Source organism: Sapajus apella, unplaced genomic scaffold (genome assembly GCF_009761245.1).
Source record: "Sapajus apella isolate SASKATOON/1434 unplaced genomic scaffold, GSC_monkey_1.0 scaffold28, whole genome shotgun sequence".
Lineage (NCBI taxonomy): Eukaryota > Metazoa > Chordata > Mammalia > Primates > Cebidae > Sapajus > Sapajus apella.
Window position 1 is genome coordinate 5,081,735 of NW_022436968.1, and position 17,784 is coordinate 5,099,518.

The 17,784-nt window shown below is 39.0% G+C and overlaps 1 protein-coding gene across 7 annotated transcripts in view; it reads right to left on the reverse strand.

Annotated features, from left to right (window-relative positions):
* Positions 1 to 349: 349 nt before the first annotated feature.
* INPP1 (inositol polyphosphate-1-phosphatase) overlaps positions 350 to 17,784 on the reverse strand; it is a 28,689-nt gene continuing 11,254 nt past the window's right edge. For 2 of the 7 annotated variants that reach the window (XM_032292639.1, XM_032292640.1), the window contains exons 2-6: positions 10,406 to 10,672; positions 8,285 to 8,345; positions 5,083 to 5,283; positions 2,722 to 2,896; positions 395 to 1,165 (exon numbers count right to left, since the gene is read on the reverse strand). In XM_032292639.1, coding sequence (XP_032148530.1) covers positions 607 to 1,165; positions 2,722 to 2,896; positions 5,083 to 5,283; positions 8,285 to 8,345; positions 10,406 to 10,609 — 1,200 coding nt within the window. In that variant the 5' untranslated portion in view covers positions 10,610 to 10,672 and the 3' untranslated portion in view covers positions 395 to 606. Of the gene's footprint in view, positions 1,166 to 2,721; positions 2,897 to 5,082; positions 5,300 to 8,284; positions 8,346 to 10,405; positions 10,673 to 11,012; positions 11,068 to 17,784 lie in introns of all 7 variants that reach the window. The other 5 variants (XM_032292642.1, XM_032292645.1, XM_032292641.1 and 2 more) reach the window with 5 other exon arrangements.

Sequence of the window (17,784 nt, forward strand, 5' to 3'; positions counted from 1 at the left end):
TGTGTGTGTGTCTGTGTGTCTCTCTTTCTGTTTGTCTGTGTCTTTCACTATGTGTGTGTCTCTGTCTCTCCCTCCCTGTCTCTGCAAAGGGGGAGTCCACAGTGTTCCAGGATTTACTTCCTATAAGAAACACAAGAATACTGATGAAAGTACATAAACTTGGCTAACTTAAGCAAATTCACAGTTCTAAATGTTCTGCCAACAGGCTAAAATTGCAGAGTTTTCCCTTTGAAAGGAAACAAAACTCAGGCAAACCCCTCCTGTATTCTCCTTTGTATTTCAGAGAAATTTCTATTGCTTAGATGTTCAGCATGGTTTTACTAATTGAACAGAATTTTTCCCTCATTCATCCATATTTTATTGAAGGGTTTCAAGTAGCACTAACAGCACAATATTCACTGCAAGAATTTCATACACCAATATAATTGCTGCATGAATGTCATTTATTGAAATTAACATTATTATGAATACAAAATGGAAAAATGCTCCTCAAAAGAGGAAGGTGAATGTTAACCAGCAACAGGATAAAGCCATCCTCAAAAGAGAGATAATGGGAAATAGTTTCACAGTTCGGCTCTATATATGTATACTGGGGTTAGAGTTCCTCTATGTCTGCATCTCTGCAGGTGCCAGGTTTTGGACCAGGAGGCTCAGGAATGTCTCCAGCCGCTTCCTGGATCTGTATGCAATGAGTCCTCCCTTGTTGGCCCACCGATCCACCCCAGCAGCACCCTCATTTTCCACGTGGTACACCAACTGTGGTAAATCAAGCCCTGTTTCTGGATTTCTTTCTAAGCATTCTTTCAAGTCTACTATTCCCCCACCCATGGCCCGCAGTATGGCATGAGCAGCACAAGAGTCCCACTTGAACGTGGTATCTTCTGAAAAGATGTAAACGTCAACGAGGCCTTGGACAACACAAAGGCTCTTATAACCAGCCCCGGCTGCCCCAAATATGCGATCTCCACATACACGTGACAATGCAGCTTTGATAGTCTCCTTTTCACTTGTGCTAATGACGGCTGAAAAACTGGGGCAGAATGCTGCCCCGGAGCCAGTGTTTTCAGTGTGTGTTTCACTGCTGTTTCTTCTAGAGACGGTGAGCTGAAGTGAGTGCATGTTGGTCCCCATGTAAGAAAGGCCCCAGTAGCACTGTCCTTTCCACCTGCAGAAGAAAAAAATCAATTGGTGATGATGACATTTGTTTTTCATTACTCATGTCTCTTTCAAACTTAATGATATGAAGAAATAACACAATTCATCATAACATAGTGAATCTTAATACCTTTAAGCCTAGAAATAGATATCGGGTAGCTAGTTTATTTCTGAAAGTTACTTACATGCATGCAGCTGCTTGAGTTGCCGCAATTAGAAATGCTTTTGTTTTATGGTATTATCACATCAATCTAGGACCACACTAAAACAGCGATGAGGTTTCCAGCCTCCAGAATCATTGCAAAATTTCACTGCAACTTTTAGTATTTAAAGTTTAATAGGGAAAAAGGAATAGGTAAATGATATCTCTTTCTGATCCACAAATATTTTACAATCCTTATAACAAGGTTTTCTTTATTTGGTAACCCCTTTTCATTCTCTTTTTCACTAGTTTCACTTTGGCCTCTAAGACAAAGAAAGATGAACTCAATGTTATTAGTTTTGGCAATAATGATAATTATAGCACCTTCCCTTTATTAATGTTTAACTTACTGTCTATGTTGTTACATATTTACAGATAAGGAAACAGGCTTAGAGGAAGTAACTTGCTGAGGCCTGCTCAGCTAGACAGTGGTAGAATCTGCATTCAAACCTCGAAGTCTCACTCAGAACCTGTGCCATTAGCTATTGTGTTGACCACCTCCATTTCTAGGCCATGATTCTGTGTACATATTGTTCCAATTCTTTTTAATTTCTTATTAACCTTTTAAAGATAACAGAAACCCATTTTTAGTTTGGAAGATGGCAGAGGTAGAGGGATAATATTAAAATTTAAGAGGTATAAACACAACTATTAAAGAGCAAATGATTCTTACTTGAAGCAACTCAAGGTTCAATAAGAATATGTAATCCTGTGTAAGTAGAAAAATATGACCTATTTCAATGAAAAGCTGAAGCTGCTTGTTCCACTTGGACTTTGCCATGCCCTGGAATGAACCCCAAAGCACAGGCCATGCATCAGAGGCAACTGGGTCCTGGCCACTATCTATGCTCTGTTTAAGAGTGCATGGAAGGGTGGGAAGGAGGAAGCAGAAAGGGAGTGTAAGTTAGGTTCTGATCCTGGCCATGCCTACCAATCTTTTCATTGGATAATTTTCACATTTTGTTTTGAACTTCTAAAATTATACAAAAGTTCAACTGGCTATACAGTGATGGCAGCTGTCTTATTCTCAATGTATTGGAAGAACGTTACCACCATTCTACTCATCTGGTTTGGAGTGGGCTCCAGAAACAAGGAACAGGATTACTATATCCCAAATGTAAAACGATGACTTCTCCAGGAAAGTATTAATTTAAAAATTTCTACCAGCATGCACATGACCTCAAATAAAATTATGCAAATCCAAGATTGAAAATAGAACTTTAAGTCAAACATGCAGACTTTCAATGGGAACACTCCCATGTGTGAAGTCATGGGAATGTCATGTAGTGATAATCCTAACAATAAGCAAAGCTGAGGTCATAAGTTCTAAAAACCATAATTTATCAAAAATGTTTGTCTTTTACCTGAGGGTGTTTGGGTCTCTTGACACAAAAGGTTGATTGATGACTCCCATCAGGGGAACCCCTGTCTGTATGTCATAGACACCAATTAAAATGGTGACACACTGAAGTCCACAGGGGAAGATTCCCTGGTTAGATTTAATGTCAGTAGAGCCTTTTATGTACTGGTAAGTTGAATCTGAAAAAGGAAGTAAATGTGTTTAGATTCAGATAAAGATTATTTAGAAGACCCCATTCCATATCATTTCTATCTTCTACTAATTTGGTAACCAATATTTTCTACTTTTGGACGTCACTATTGAATTGTTACTTGGCCTCTGGCACTTCACTTTTAAATTGCTTACGTTTCGTTTTCCTGACTATGTGAGAACTCTTGAAGGGAGAGGATGTGTCTATAGTTTCTGTGGCATAGCGCCTTGCATAGAACAGGCATTCAGATATTTGTGACTTGCCAAAAGCAATTAAAAACTAATAACTGGAATAACTGCTGGGATTATTTTAGAACTACTGCTAATCTGAGGACTAGTACAATGTGAGATGGAAAAGTCTCCTTCCAATGGGTACAAAAAAAGAGACCTACTATTTGATAGCACAGTAGGGTAACTATAATCAATAAGAACTTAACTGTACATTTTAAAATAAAGAGTGTAGCTAGATTGTTTATTACTCAATTGATAAATGCTCAAAGGGATGGATACCTCATTCTCCATGATATGCTTATTTCACATTATGTGCCTGTATCAAAAAATCTCAGGTACCCCATAAATATATACCCCTACTATGTACCCACAAACATTTAATAAAAAGAAAAAAAGTCTCCTTCCAGTAATCAGTCACAGGTAAAGTTATCTTTTAGTATTATTATTTGGTCCCTCAAGTGAGAAGGAAGAAAGAGACAATGATGGTGGCACCAAAGGAAGAAATTAACAGTGCTCCTGTGAAACACAGGCAGAGGAACTAGGTTTCCCCTCAAGAGATGTACATGCCAGCAGCTGACTGCCGATGTCTAGGGAGTTAACAAACAGCTAAGGATGTGCCTGGCAAAAGATTCAAAGAGCTCAAAAACAGAATCAATTCAGGTTGGAACCAAGAAACAGGAGATCTCTGTCTCTCAGAAACCATAACTGATGCCAACTTACCCTTAAATGATCAAAGATTTAGGGAAAGGTTTTTAGTTTCCCTATATAACCCACTGGCTGAATGTGATGCAATTATCTGAAGATTAAACCCATTTCAATATCATCCTGTTAATGCACTTGTAGGACAGGAAGGGCCCAGGAAGGAGTTTAGCCACTTCTTGAATGGTCCTATTGTGTTGGTTGGGAAAGAAAAAAAAAGGAAGGGGGAGCTTCTTAAAATTATTACCTAGAACTCTGTATTAATAGCATCATTGAAGATAAAGGTTGGCTGGGTGTGGTGGGTCGTGCCTATAATCCTACCACTTTGGGGTGCCGAGGCAGGAAGATTGTTTGAACCCAGGAGTTTGAGACCAGCCTGGGCAACATGGCAAAACCCCTCTCTACAAAAAATATAAAAATTAGCCTAGTGAGGTGGCATGCACCTGTGCCACCTAGTTGGGTCCCAGCTACTTGGGAGGCTGAAATAGGAGGATCTCCTGAGCTTGGGAGGATAAGGCTACAGTGAGTTCTGACTGTGCCGCTGCACTCCAGCCTGTGCGACAAGAGACTCTGTCTCAAAAAAAAAGAGAAGGGTTACATTTTGAAAACAATGGGTTATAGATTATGGTCCTATTACAATAATGACCCCCAAAAATGTAGAGCTTATGCAGGGCTCACAAACTGACTGCTCATGCATCACATTCAGCTTTTTGCTTGATCTGTACAGCGTTTTTTTGATTGTTTGCTTGTTTAGCTGAATTGGTAGCCAATGTTTAGAAATTGGGATATCACACTTAAAACCTTGGATTTTGGTTTCTTTTTAAAAATCTGAAGAGCTGGCCTATATTGTCATATGGCAACAATCTACTGGAACTAAGTGCTCTTTAAATGGCATCAGTGCTCAATAGGTCATAACTGCTGTCATTTCATTCTCTCATTCACTAACCAGTCTGGTCCCTGAAGTCTTTTGAAGATAAGTTAATTCATCTTTGTATGTGTGCCTGTATCTATATGTGTGTGTATACACACACCTGTTATAGATATATGTACATACACAGCCATAATATATATGTATATATGCAGAACACATGACACATACGCCTCAACTCTCATTATTTTAAAAATTTAAAAATTTAAAAACTTCTAGGAGAGTTAAACTATTCTCAATAATTTTTATTTTTCAAAGCTCCCCCACACCCCAAAAAAAAGATTGCAAATAAGAACAAACACACTCTCCTATACTTACCTATGGGGTCCACCCAAATTCCCAAAATGTCCTGTGGAACATTGATCTCTGTCGAATCCAGAGTTGGGTCAGTAAAGGCAACATCCTGATGAACAACCTTGGCTAATGCTTCAGATGCCACCTTGTTACCATTGAGGACTTGGCTAAGAAGCTCTGCTGTTTCTTCCTCTGTTGAACACAGCCTCAAGATAATCTTTTCCCCTAGGGTAAAGACAAACTATAAGCCATTACATTTCAAGAGTTTCAGTGGAGAAAGAACAGAAAGAGAGCGAGAGGGAGAGTGAGAGAAAGAGAGAGAGAAAGAGACAGAGAGGGAGCAAGAGAGCAAATCAAAACCTGTGCGCTTAGATTAAGTGAGCGCTATATATCCATCTCAGCAGTTCCTAAGCCTGGCTGACTGCCAGAATCACCTGGCAGGGCTTCATCAAGCCAGATGCCCAATGGCCACTCGCTCACTTAATGTGAATGAATAGTAAGGGATGGGTTTCAGGAATCCAAAGATCTCCCCAGAAAAATGCCCACATGGGCACAATTTTGTATCCCAGTTAAGGGATACATAGGCCAGTTAATAATTCCTGAATTTCTGATCATTAATCTTATAAAAATGTATTTGTCTTTTGACTTTTTATGTACTTAAGTCACCCTGTCCATGTCTGAATATGTTATTGAAAATAATAGAGGTTTTTAGCACACTGAAGTGCTTCTGTTTCTTTATATGATGCTGCTTTTAACCGAACATTGTTTATGCTAGGTAACATAAGCTGGTATATCCTAATCTTTAAATGTGGTAAACCTGTATGCCTCTAAATGCCATTCATGAATAGCTCTCCTCTGTGGAGCCCATCGAAAACCAGGACATAAGCGAAGCTGCTTCCTACAATGAAACGAGAAGTTACCGAGGCCAGGTGCCTTACCATCACTTTAAACATGCATCTTAGAGCCTTGATTAATCTGGTTTCAGTACTTGACAAAAGTGAGGGAAGAGGCTGGTAGAAATAGGAAAATTAGTAGCAACAAGAAGTGACAGCAGTGGAGAGAAAAACTATTAGAAATTAAGAAAACATGGCACTTTGGAACTTTTTAGGTGTACAGACAAATCCTCCAGCTATCTAGTTAGCTACTTCTACCCTGCTTATTCCAAGGACCAGCAGTATCTAAAGCAGCTGGGAGCTTCCTAGAAAGTCAGAACCTCATGCTGAGCATGGTGGCTTATGCCTGTAATCCCAGCACTTTGGGAGGCCAAGGTAGGCAGATCACTTGAGATCAGGAGTTCGAGCCCAGCCTGGTTAACACAGGGAAACCCCCATCTCTACTAAAAATATGAAAAAATTAGCTGGGCATGGTGGCACATGCCTGTAATCCCAGCTACTTGGGAGGCTGAAGCAGGAGAATCACTTGAACTTGGGAGGCAGAGGCTGCAGTGAGCTGAGATTGTGCCATTGCACTCCAGCCTGGGCAACAGAGGGAGACTTCATCTTAAAAAAAAAAAAAAAATCAGAATCTCAAATGCCACACCAGACCTACTGAATTTCAACAAGATCTTGTGGTGATTACAGGACCAGTAAAGTGTGGGAAGCACAATATACATCTATTACAGTGATGACCAAATCAGCAAGAAACAGTCAAATTTAGTTAACTTAATTCAAAGTAAATTAGACTGTTGCAGTTGGGGAATAGTAAAGCTGGTAATGGCTACTTACTACACACTACTCTGGGCTCAGGAAAACTTATGAGATCATTCAAAGGAACAAATTATATCATGTCACTCCTTTGCTTAAAATTTGCCAGAGATGTCCCATCCCACCGAGAGGGAACTCTAAGCCCCTCCTATGATCTGACCCTGCCTGCAATATCATCATCACCATCTCTCCTCTTCTCCTCTCCACATTCTCTGCCCTTTTAACAAACAGGAATATTGATGTGGCTATGCCTTTTGCCCCTATAATTGTAGACAAATGATGTATTAAAATAACTGTTTATGAAGTAGTCAAGTGCAGATTTTTAAATGTCAGATTGCTTATAAGTCAGTCATAAGTGTTATTTTTAACCTTCAGAGGTTTAAATGAGGTTTCTTTTCCTTCCTACTATCATAGAACATCTTAATACGTGCTGCATGAAGGAGACAAAAAATTTTCAGAGTTAATCTAGAAATTCATTTTTTTCCTTGTAAATGTGCTTCTAAATATTTAAGTATTTGTCACATGATCAGTGTTTAAAGTTCACTATATTACTCTTCTACCATTAAACAAACAAATCCAAAAAAACTAAAAAAATCATTTCTCTGAAAGATATCAGAGATTGTGATATTTTCCTGTATACCCCAAGGGAATGTGGAGGGCCATCCAAGGTGAATCTGGCCCACAGGAAACTTAATAAACAAGACTTAAAACTTGATACTAATCTCAGCACTTTAGGAGGCTGAGGTGGGCAGATCACCTGAGGTCAGGAGTTTGAGACCAGCCTGGCCAACATGGTGAAACCCCATCTCTAAATAAGAATACAAAAATTAGGTGGGCGTGCTGGCACGTGCCCATAATCCCAGCTACACCAGAGGCCGAGGCAGGAGAATCGCTTGAACCCAGGAGGTGGAGGTTGCAATGAGCCGAGATTGCACCATTGCACTCCAGCCTGGGCAACATAGCAACTCATCTCAAACAAACAAACAAAATAAAACTGAGTATTAAAAGGAAGCTTTTGGTTAGTTCAAGTACTTCATGGAGGTTCCAAGATTCAGAGAAATGATGAGGTGATTTGCTCAAGATCACACAGTATTTCAGAGCCATGGCCTTCTCTGCACCTTTAGCCAAAGTCCATGGACTTCCCTGAGAGTCCACAGATGGGTTTAACCCAGGATCTGAAATTGTCTGAACAATTGTGTTGATGGGCATCTTTGGGGCATTGATAACTTATACTGGATTCCCAAAGGGCCGCTATTTTCCCAAAGCTTGAGTTATAAATTACTTAAATGCCACAGATTTATATCTAAAATGACACATGGACTTGCTAAATTATTCTAATATACTACATCTCTCTACTTAAGTTAAATGGCATGATATTCTGAAGTAGAAATGGAATGAACCTTAACATTCAAATATATTATGTTTATAGTAAGAGGCTTCCATTTAGTTTATAGCATAAATTGGAGATTACAATACCATATGATAATTAAGTTACAAAGACACATTAAGATTCTTATACTTACCCAAGTTATTAGTAAACTCATTGGATTCTTCGCCAAAAATATTTTTTTCCAAGCCTGGAAACTGAATGATTCAGAATATGATGAAAAAGAAAACAAAAACCCACGCACATGTTCAATTCTGAACAGATTTCAATTTTACATTTCAAATTAAATAACACAATTAGAACTGAAATTCCAAAATTTCCAATTCCAGAAGCCAATCCAAGTATAAAAAATGAAGTCTGCTTGCCTCCGTGCCTAATTTTCTAATATTTTTCTGCTCTTTTGCCCCTCTAGAAAGTCAAAATCATGGTAGATGGCCTGGTTCCCTTATGTCCTGTTTAGTTTACAAAAGTACTTCTAGAAACTACATCCTTCTACTTAAGGGCCATAGAATTTGAATATTTGCAAAGGACACGTTTTAACTGTTGCTCTTAAACAGCATCCTAGTAGCTCATACAAGGTAATTTTGTTGATCAAGTATGTAGAAGCATGACTTGAGACTGGATAGAAGGGCTTAGAGGATAACATTCGATTTTGTTTTCTTTTTCAGGTATTTGTTTCCCCATTCTCTGATGTATCATCATTCAGTCTAGGAATGGGATATGAAAAAAAAGAGATTTTATGGAACAACAATTTAAGCATCAATATACAGAGTGAATAAATGGAGACAAGTAAGAATCTTCTGTCATCTCTGTATGATCACGAAGCTTTCTGATACATTTTGCTTCTGATCCTCTTTGTGGTAAAGATAATTTTTCTGGAAATATATGTTACATTTTGATACACATGATGTTCTCAGGGAACAAAAGCTAGGACATGCTTCAAATATTTGGACTCAGTCATTTGCAGATGACCAATAGCTTTCATAATGCCTACAACCACTTGCTATTCATATTAATTTGTGGGACAGTACAAATCAACAAGGGCTGGCAGCCAGCCCATTCATCAGGGACTGAAAATCAGCCTCCCGAGCCTGCTTAAAGACCTGCTCTGAGACTACAGGACATAAGGCTCATGAAATAAAGATATTTTATACAGTCAAAATGGAATATCATTTATTTTAGCTCATGAATAAACCACTGCTTGAACTTTTTATAACACTTTGAGGCAAATATTAGCTCATAGAAATTAATGTTGATACATTTTTAACCCAGTTGCTCAACCACCCCTTGCACCCAACTATGTTGATAAGTTAAAAAACAAAAATAAACTTGTTTCCTTTAGTTTCTCAGAGCTAGATGTTATATGACATGAAAAAGTACAGCTTGTAGAGATTTCATGACGGCATTTAGTCTGTTCGCTTGTGGTCAAGATTTCACTCAAACAATTCTAAATGATTCTCAATATTTTGAGAATTTCATAGAAATTATTCCAATATTTTATAATGCTTTCTGCCATAAAGTTCTATTCTCTCAAATGTAATGGTTAGATTATCATATAAAAGGCAATATAGTATTGGAAAGAACACAGAACCTGGAGTCAGTCGGCCTGTGTTTAAAAACTGGCCCTACCATTTACTTGCTGTGCAACCTTAGGCAAGTTACTTAACCTTTCTGTGCCTCCCTTTTTTTCACCCATTATATTGTAATAGTAGTTCTAACTTCATCAAATTGTTATAAAAGTTAAATAAGTTAATATATCTAAAGACCTCAGAATAGTTGCTGGCACACAGCATTTATTTATGCTGCTAGTATTATTATTTCTACTTATTAGTACATTGTCTTTCTCTAGTCAGCTCCAGAAAGTTAGAGTCACAATCATTGTTACATTAACATATAAACATCTTTATGTGTTTATAACAAAGAACAATATTTTTCTACTAGAATAAAGGAGACTTTAAGTCTCCAGCTACAATCTCATAACTGAAGCAACCATTAGATAAACGATGAGATCCACAAGGTATGACTCAATTTTTATTTTTATTTTCTTATTTGATTTTTTGTATTTTAAAAATTTCCTGCAATGAACATTTTATCAATATTGTAATCATAACAAGGAGGAAAAAAATCCAAGATGTTTACTTGAATTCAAGGTGCTAGTATTCTGACAGGAGTGAGGGGAGCAAAAGGCATGCAGTCTATGATGGGAAAGACACAGGTGCAACTGTTTTGCAGTTACCTTGGCTGTGACCTTTCTTACCTTGTTCTCCATATTCTGTTTTATAACTTCCTGTACCAGTACATCAGCCAGCGTCTTGAAATCAACTGCAAACTTCTTGTTCTTTTCTCCCTCTTTCTTTTCTTCGATCAGCAGCTGGAATAGGGCTTCCTGCTGCCTGCACGCCCGGGCAATGTTAGCAGCCTTCTCAGAGACACAGAGCAGCTCCCGTAGGATATCTGACATTTCTGAACCTTGCTTTTCAGTTGCAGCTGCTGGTGGAATTGGCACCCACCTCTGGGCCGATGGCTGGAAAAACACAAGAATGTGAAAGAGAAAGCAGTTCAGAGAGTGATGTCAGGGTGCCTCTGGCACTACTAACAACCCATCTGACAGTCAACCTGGTCAGCCTGGTGAACAGCTAGTATGTGTCATAATCACATTCTCAGTGTGGAAGACTCCAGATATAATCTAAAATTTGAGGCTTATTGTTTCAAATCTTGAAAAAAATATTTATACTCTCAAAAATATACCAAGAATTAATTCTCGGTGACAGAAAAATCTTTGAATGAAAATCTAAATCTCTAGAGAGACAGGCAGATGGACACACAAGCACAATGCTAAAGGCAAGCCAAATTCTTGTAATGACCTTATAATTATCACAAAGGCTTAGCAGCAATATTGAAGTAGTGCTTTGTTTCACCCTGTGGGAAGAAGGGAAAAGAAATGGATGAAGACTTATCAGTTCCAGGGCAACTTTCTAAAGTACTAAGCACCAGACCAGCTAGCATCTTCTTTTTTCCCCCCGGAGACAGGGTCTCACTCTGTCACCTAGGCTAGAGTGCAGTGGTGTGAACACAGCGCATTGCAGCCCTGACCTCCCTGGCTCAAGTCATTCTCCCACCTCAGCCTCCTAAGTATCTGGGACTACAGCTGCATGCCACCACACTAGGCTAATTTTTATATTTTTTGTAGAGATGGAGTTTTACCATGTTGACCAGACTAACCTCAAACTCTTGGGCCAAGTGATCCTCCTACCTTGGCCTCCCAAAGTGCTGGGACTACAGGTGTGAGCCACTGTGCCTGGCCTCAGACCAGCAAGCACTGTGTGTCCTGCAAGACTCTGAGGTCATCTTAGGCTAGTAGCATAAGCCATCTCACTGCCAACTCCCTCACACCCCATTACAAAAAAAGTCCCACTGGCCAGGCATGGTGGCTCACGCCTATAATCCCAGCACTTTGGGAGGCTGAGGTGGGTGAATCATGAGGTCAAGAGATCGAGACCATCCTGGTCAACATGGTGAAACCCCGTCTCTACTAAAAATACAAAAATTAGCTGGGCATGGTGGCGCACCCCTGTAGTCCCAGCTACGCGGGAGGCTGAGGCGGGAGAATTGCTTGCACCCAGGAGGTGGAGGTTATGGTGAGCCGAGATCGCGCCATTGCACTCCAGTCTGGGTAACAAGAGCGAAACTCCGTCTCAAAAAAGAAAAAAAAAAAAAAAAAAGTCCCACTATCTATGCTGCTCCTTTGCCGAGTAAAAGGTTGACTATTGAAGTGAAACATGCAACTTGTTGAGACTTGAAAAGTTCTGGCTTCTAGGAGTGTTATGCTATCATACCTTGATTATATCTTTTGGGGCTTTCTTATAATTAGGAGAGAAACAGTTCTCATGTTTAATAGTAGCTACCTCTTACTGAAAAAGCTTGAAAAATTCCTATCTCATGAGAATTACTGTGAGTATTATCAACCCTGTTTTACAGTTAAGCTGAAGCATAGCAAGGTTAAGTAACTTCTTCAGGGTTACAGAAGGCTAAACTGCAAAGCCTGGCATTGCTCCTACACAGAAGCCCAGGCTCTTTTATTATCATAATAAAGTTTCCTTTATTAAAAGACATTCCCTTAATAGGCCAGGTTTGGTGGCTCATGCCTGTAATCCCAGCATTTTGGAAAGCCAAGGCAGGTGGATCACTTGAGGTCAGGAGTTCAAGACCAGCCTGGTTAACATGGTGAAACCCAGTCTCTACTAAAAATACAGAAATTAGCCAGGGCCAGGCACAGTGGCTCATGCCTGTAATCCCAGCACTTTGGAAGGCTGAAGTGGGTGGATCACCTGTGGTCAGGAGTTTGAGACCAGCCTGGCCAACATGGTGAATCACTACTAAAAAAAAAAAAAATACAAAAATTAGCCAGACGTGGTGACTCACACCTGTAGTCTCGGCTACTCAGGAGGCTGAGGCACGAGAATTGCTTGAACCTGTGAGGCGGAGGTTGCCGTGAGCCGAGATTGTGCCACTGCACTCCAGCCTGAATGACAGAGCGAGACTCTGTCTCAAAAAAAGAAAAAAGAAGAAGAAGAAATTCCCTTGATGGACTCTGGGATGCTGAGAATTAGTACAATTCTGAAGACATGGATGCAATAGAGGTAAGTTGTAATTTGTCATAGTTGGTCTTAAACAATTTTGCTAAAAAATACGTTCTCTTAAGATTATAGGTCAACTACTATGAGAAACATGTCCAGTCTCAGTAGTAATAAAAGAAAAGGGCATACAAGCAATGAGACATCCCTTTTCACTATTGTGTGTTTTAAAGTTTACATTCCCTCTTGGAGATGTGGTGAAACAGGTGCTGATGCTGTGCTAATGGGCATGCAAACAAGTTAGGTTTCCAGAGGGCAGTTTGGCAAAAATGTGTCAAGATCCCTATAGATGTCACTGCCTTTAGTCAGTAACTCCAGTCTTTTCTCAATTTGTGTTAAGGAAATCAGAGTTGAATTAAAATATTTCTGCACAAGGAGGATTAACATTACAACAAGTTGAAAATAATCTTAAATATTGGTAAAGCATAAATACGATAGTCAGTAAAATCAAGTTTTTGAAGAATAATAATATGGAAATATGTCAATGAACTGATGTTAAGTGGAAAAACTACCTACGACCACATGTAATTTGAGAGTATGTTATCCATTTGTGTTTATACACATACACAGAGAAAGAGCTTGAAAGGAAGATTAGTAGGTGATGTTGTACTGGTAGTTATAACTGAGTAATGGAATTATGGATGACTTTTTTTATTATACATTTCTATAATTTTCAAATACTCTACAGTAAATATGTAATGCTTTTATAACAAGAAATTACATGTTTAAGTGTCTTGGGGCAATTAAGTATGAAGGTATAAAAAAATCTCAGCTCCTTGAGGCAAATGTCTAAATAAAATGAGCCTGTGGTAATAAGGCAAAAGGCTTTCAGGTGATAGAAAGGATCTAGGGAAAACTCAAACAAAAGCACCTGCTACTTAAAAGCCTATTATTTTAGGAATGAATGCTATGTAGGAAGATTTACTTTAGTTGATTTGAATCTAAACATTAGGAAAAACAGTTGCATTAATAAAGCTGAGGCACGTTACCTTAGAAATAATTGATGGCATATATAACCTTAATTTTTATTTCTTAGTAAATGTTCTGCAGTTACTATAAGGCAGAAGAATCAATGAACCAACAGTATCTAAATAGGTTTTTATCTTCATAACAGCATGAAGATCTCAAGGAGTCCAATTTAAAAGCTTTCAAGATAAACAATCTCAGCATTGTTTATTTTATTCAGATATTAAAATCAATTTTTTTCCGAAAAAAAACTACTAACTACACTGTTGAATAACCAAGCTCCTTATAACACCATAACAACACTCAGGCGAGCTACTCACCCTGACTACAAGCTCCAGAAATCACCACCACTCTCATCTCTCACAAAGAAAGCTCATCAATTTACCCCTGGTGAGTTTCAGCACAGGTGCTGCAGTAATCTGGAGTTTGCCCTCTTTGGGCCCAACCTTATTTTCTCAATAATGATCACTCTCACCTGCCCTGAGCAATTGCTGCTTAGTGAGCACAGCAACATGACCAATGCGAAGAAACTACTGGCTATTCACTGCAGCCCAGTAATGAACAGGTCTACAGATTTTAGGAATTCCTCACAACACAATAATCAGGTTTTCAGTTCCAAAGTTATCCCAGAGTTCACTCTTTGTTTTGGCCCTAGGCAACACTGTCATATTTTGCCAAGCTCCAGGTTGAACTGCTCAGTTTCAGATTGAAACCACTTTTTATTCAGCTACTTCCCTCTCTCCAAGGCCCTAGCTCTCCATATATCCTCAACTCAGTTCACACAGGCAGGCCACAGCCCTGAGGGGAGTGTTGCAGAATTCATCCTCACCTCGAATGACTCAACTTGAAATAATTTGTCTGTAGAGAAACTGAAGGCTACATCTGATGCAGAATTTCTTCATCCATTTTATCAACACATTTTCTTAAAACTCATGGAAATTATCTTTTAGATGATCTTTAAAATTTTTAATTTATTGTTCAACTTTTATTCTAAGTTCAGGGGTACATGTGCAGGTTTGTTATATAGATAAACCCATGTCATGGGGTTTGTTGTACAGATTATTTCATCGCTACCTGGGTGATGAAGATTATTTTTGTTAAGAGTAAGTTTACATACTCATTGTTCGCCTAAGATAGCTTTTCAACATTATACTTTAAATAAAAATGATTATAGACATAATTAGCAAGTTATGGTATTTACCATAATGTAATAGCCTTGCCTATGGAAGAAATTCCTTTTGATTAGTATTTCTCAATGGATGCTCTGAGAATTACCTGTACCAGAATTACCCAAGGTGCCTTCTAAAAAGTGAGATTGCCGGACTCCACCCCAGCTTAATGAATCAGAATCTCTGAAGACAAGGCTTAGGAATCTGTACTTTTGTCAGCATCCTGTGTAACTCTAAACACTGAGATTTAATAGCTCCAGTTCTCCAAGTTGCTTATGTTTCTTTACCTCTATGCTGGCAATTTCAGTGGCAGCTGGCATCTGCTGGCAGGTATCTTGGTGAAACAATGTAGGTACAATGGTTTTGCTATCTGCTATTCTTGTGCAGAGATAGGTTAAAATTGAAATAGCTAACATTTACTAGGTGTTTACTATATGCCAGGCGTCCTTCTAGGCACCTTGCATGTATTAACTCATTTAATTCTTACATAACCTGAGGAATTAGGTACTATTTTCTCCATTTTGCAGATGAAGAGACTGAGGCACAAGGTGATTGTTTACCGAAAATCACACACCTAGGAAGTTGTGGGACAAGATTCAAACCTAGGCAAGCTGGCAGAAGCCCACACTGTTGACCAGTACTCTAGCCAATGAAATATTTCATCAATTGTTAGCTAACAAAATAAGGGAAAATTAGCAATTGTTGGATAATAATCATAAGTACATTACTATCAGGTACATTATATAGCAAAAAAACAAAAACAAAAACAAACCCTAGTTGGTATCTGTCACCAGTTTGATCATTATAAGTCACTATTTGACTTTCCTTTTACTCTCAGAAAAACCTTTTCTCCAGCTAATCTTCAGCTTCTGTTAAGGACCCTTCTGGATAGTAAAAGTTCATCTATTATGTTCCACTGATGTCTCCCTTAACTGTCATGGTGTTGATGGCAGGGGGCATGCCCCATATCTAAGTATTCTGGTGTTCATTTGTTAAGACTGGGTAGCTTAACAATAAAACCTTACTTTCTCACAGTTCTGGAGGCTGGAAGTCCAAGAGCAAGATGTCAACAGGACTGGTTTCTCCTGAGGCTTTGTTCCTTGGCTTGCAGATGGCCCCTCTCACTGTGGCCTCACCTGGCCTTTCCACTGTGGGTGTTAATCTCTGGCATGTCTCCCTCTTCTTACAGGGACACCAGTCAGACTGGATTAGGATCTGTCTATATGATCTCATGTAAACTTCAAAGGTCCTATCAGCAACTACAGTCCCATTCTGAGGTACTGGGGGTTAGGGCTTCAACATGTGAAATTTGAAGGAACATAATTTAGCCCCAACACCTCTCCTGAAAGAGAGGTGTCGCTTATCTTAGCAACCCAATCTATTAGCTGATGCACAATCTATTCCTTTGTGTTTTGTTTTCTGGCCAAAAGTAAAAACAGGACAGTGTTTTCTTCCCCATTTACATGGTCAATAATAATATCACTGAGGCAGTCATTCCCACTAAGAATTATTTGTTTTAGCAGCCAAATAATTAATATTTCAGTGAATCTCTCATAAGCCTTGTTTCGTAACAATCTATTTCAAGTCACATTTCAGGAAAATGGGCTTAAAGAAGTTTCATTCCTCCTATCTCAAACCAAATGTGTATATTTATATGTTTAATATAAAATTGTATCACAATGTCAGGCAGAATTAGGGTGTCTTTTGTTTTTGTAGGATTGTCTAGTTTAGTTGGAGAACTACTAAAAGAATTGAAGTATGTCAGAAGGAAAAAAGGTTAAGAGTTTTCTTAGAAACCCTAACCTCTACACAGAGATAAATCTTGAATTTATAGCCATCCGACTATCTTATCAGACCAACAGAGGTTTAAAAATCCTATCTGAGTAATTTAGATATATTTCAGATAGGGTAAACTATGTAGTGGGAAATACACAGGCTTTGGAATCAGAAGACCTGGGTTCAAAACCTAGCTCTGCCACTAATTAGCTGTGTGGCCTCAGGTATTTACTTACCCTCTCTGAGACTCTCCATCCTTAATATAAAGACAATATTTGCCTTGCAGTGATGTTGTGAAGATCAAATGAAATATTTCTGGAAAAGTACCCAGCACAGAGCTTTACACATGGCAGATAATAAATGATTGCTATGACTATGAAATGCAACCTTACAGAAACCACAGTCACATGTCTTTACTTGAGAAAGTAAGAGGCTGGCAAGTTTATATGGGTCACTGAAACCTTTTCTTAAAATTTACTAGTCCATTAAATCCAAAGCCTGGGAACTACTTGTAATTCTCTGAGTAACCCACATAAAGTTCTTTTATGTAGGCCAGATTTGATTGCTTCAGTTTCTGGGCATCTGGGTGGAAACTCTGGCTCCTAGAGGCTGAGACTACTCTGGCTTCACGGCAGCCAATCTATGACTGGCTTGGGAGAGCCATTTTTTCTGTCAGGGAAGATATTTGATGAGGATTCTAGGGCCCAGAGTGCTCCTTCTCATGTGAAAAGCCTGGTTGCAGCAGAAGCTGGCTGTGCCCTTTTGTTGTCCACCGTGACAGAAGGGTGACCACAGAGATAAGGGTCTGCCAGAATATGGAACTGCTCTCTAATCAATAGGCAAGGGCATCAAAGCACTTCTGTTGACATTCCCTTCTTCCAGCAGATAATTCAACACTTTACAGAGCCCACATTTTTGCCCACTTCACATTGACTCCACCCCACCCCTATGGTTTACATCCTGAATTCTGTCTCTCACTCATCTGAGGAATGGCAATGTGAAGCTATTGTGTGGTGGCCCTGCCTGACAGCTATTGCTGCTAGGGGAAAAGGCCAAGCTTCCATGAAATATCTGGGTGTTTTACAAGAAGG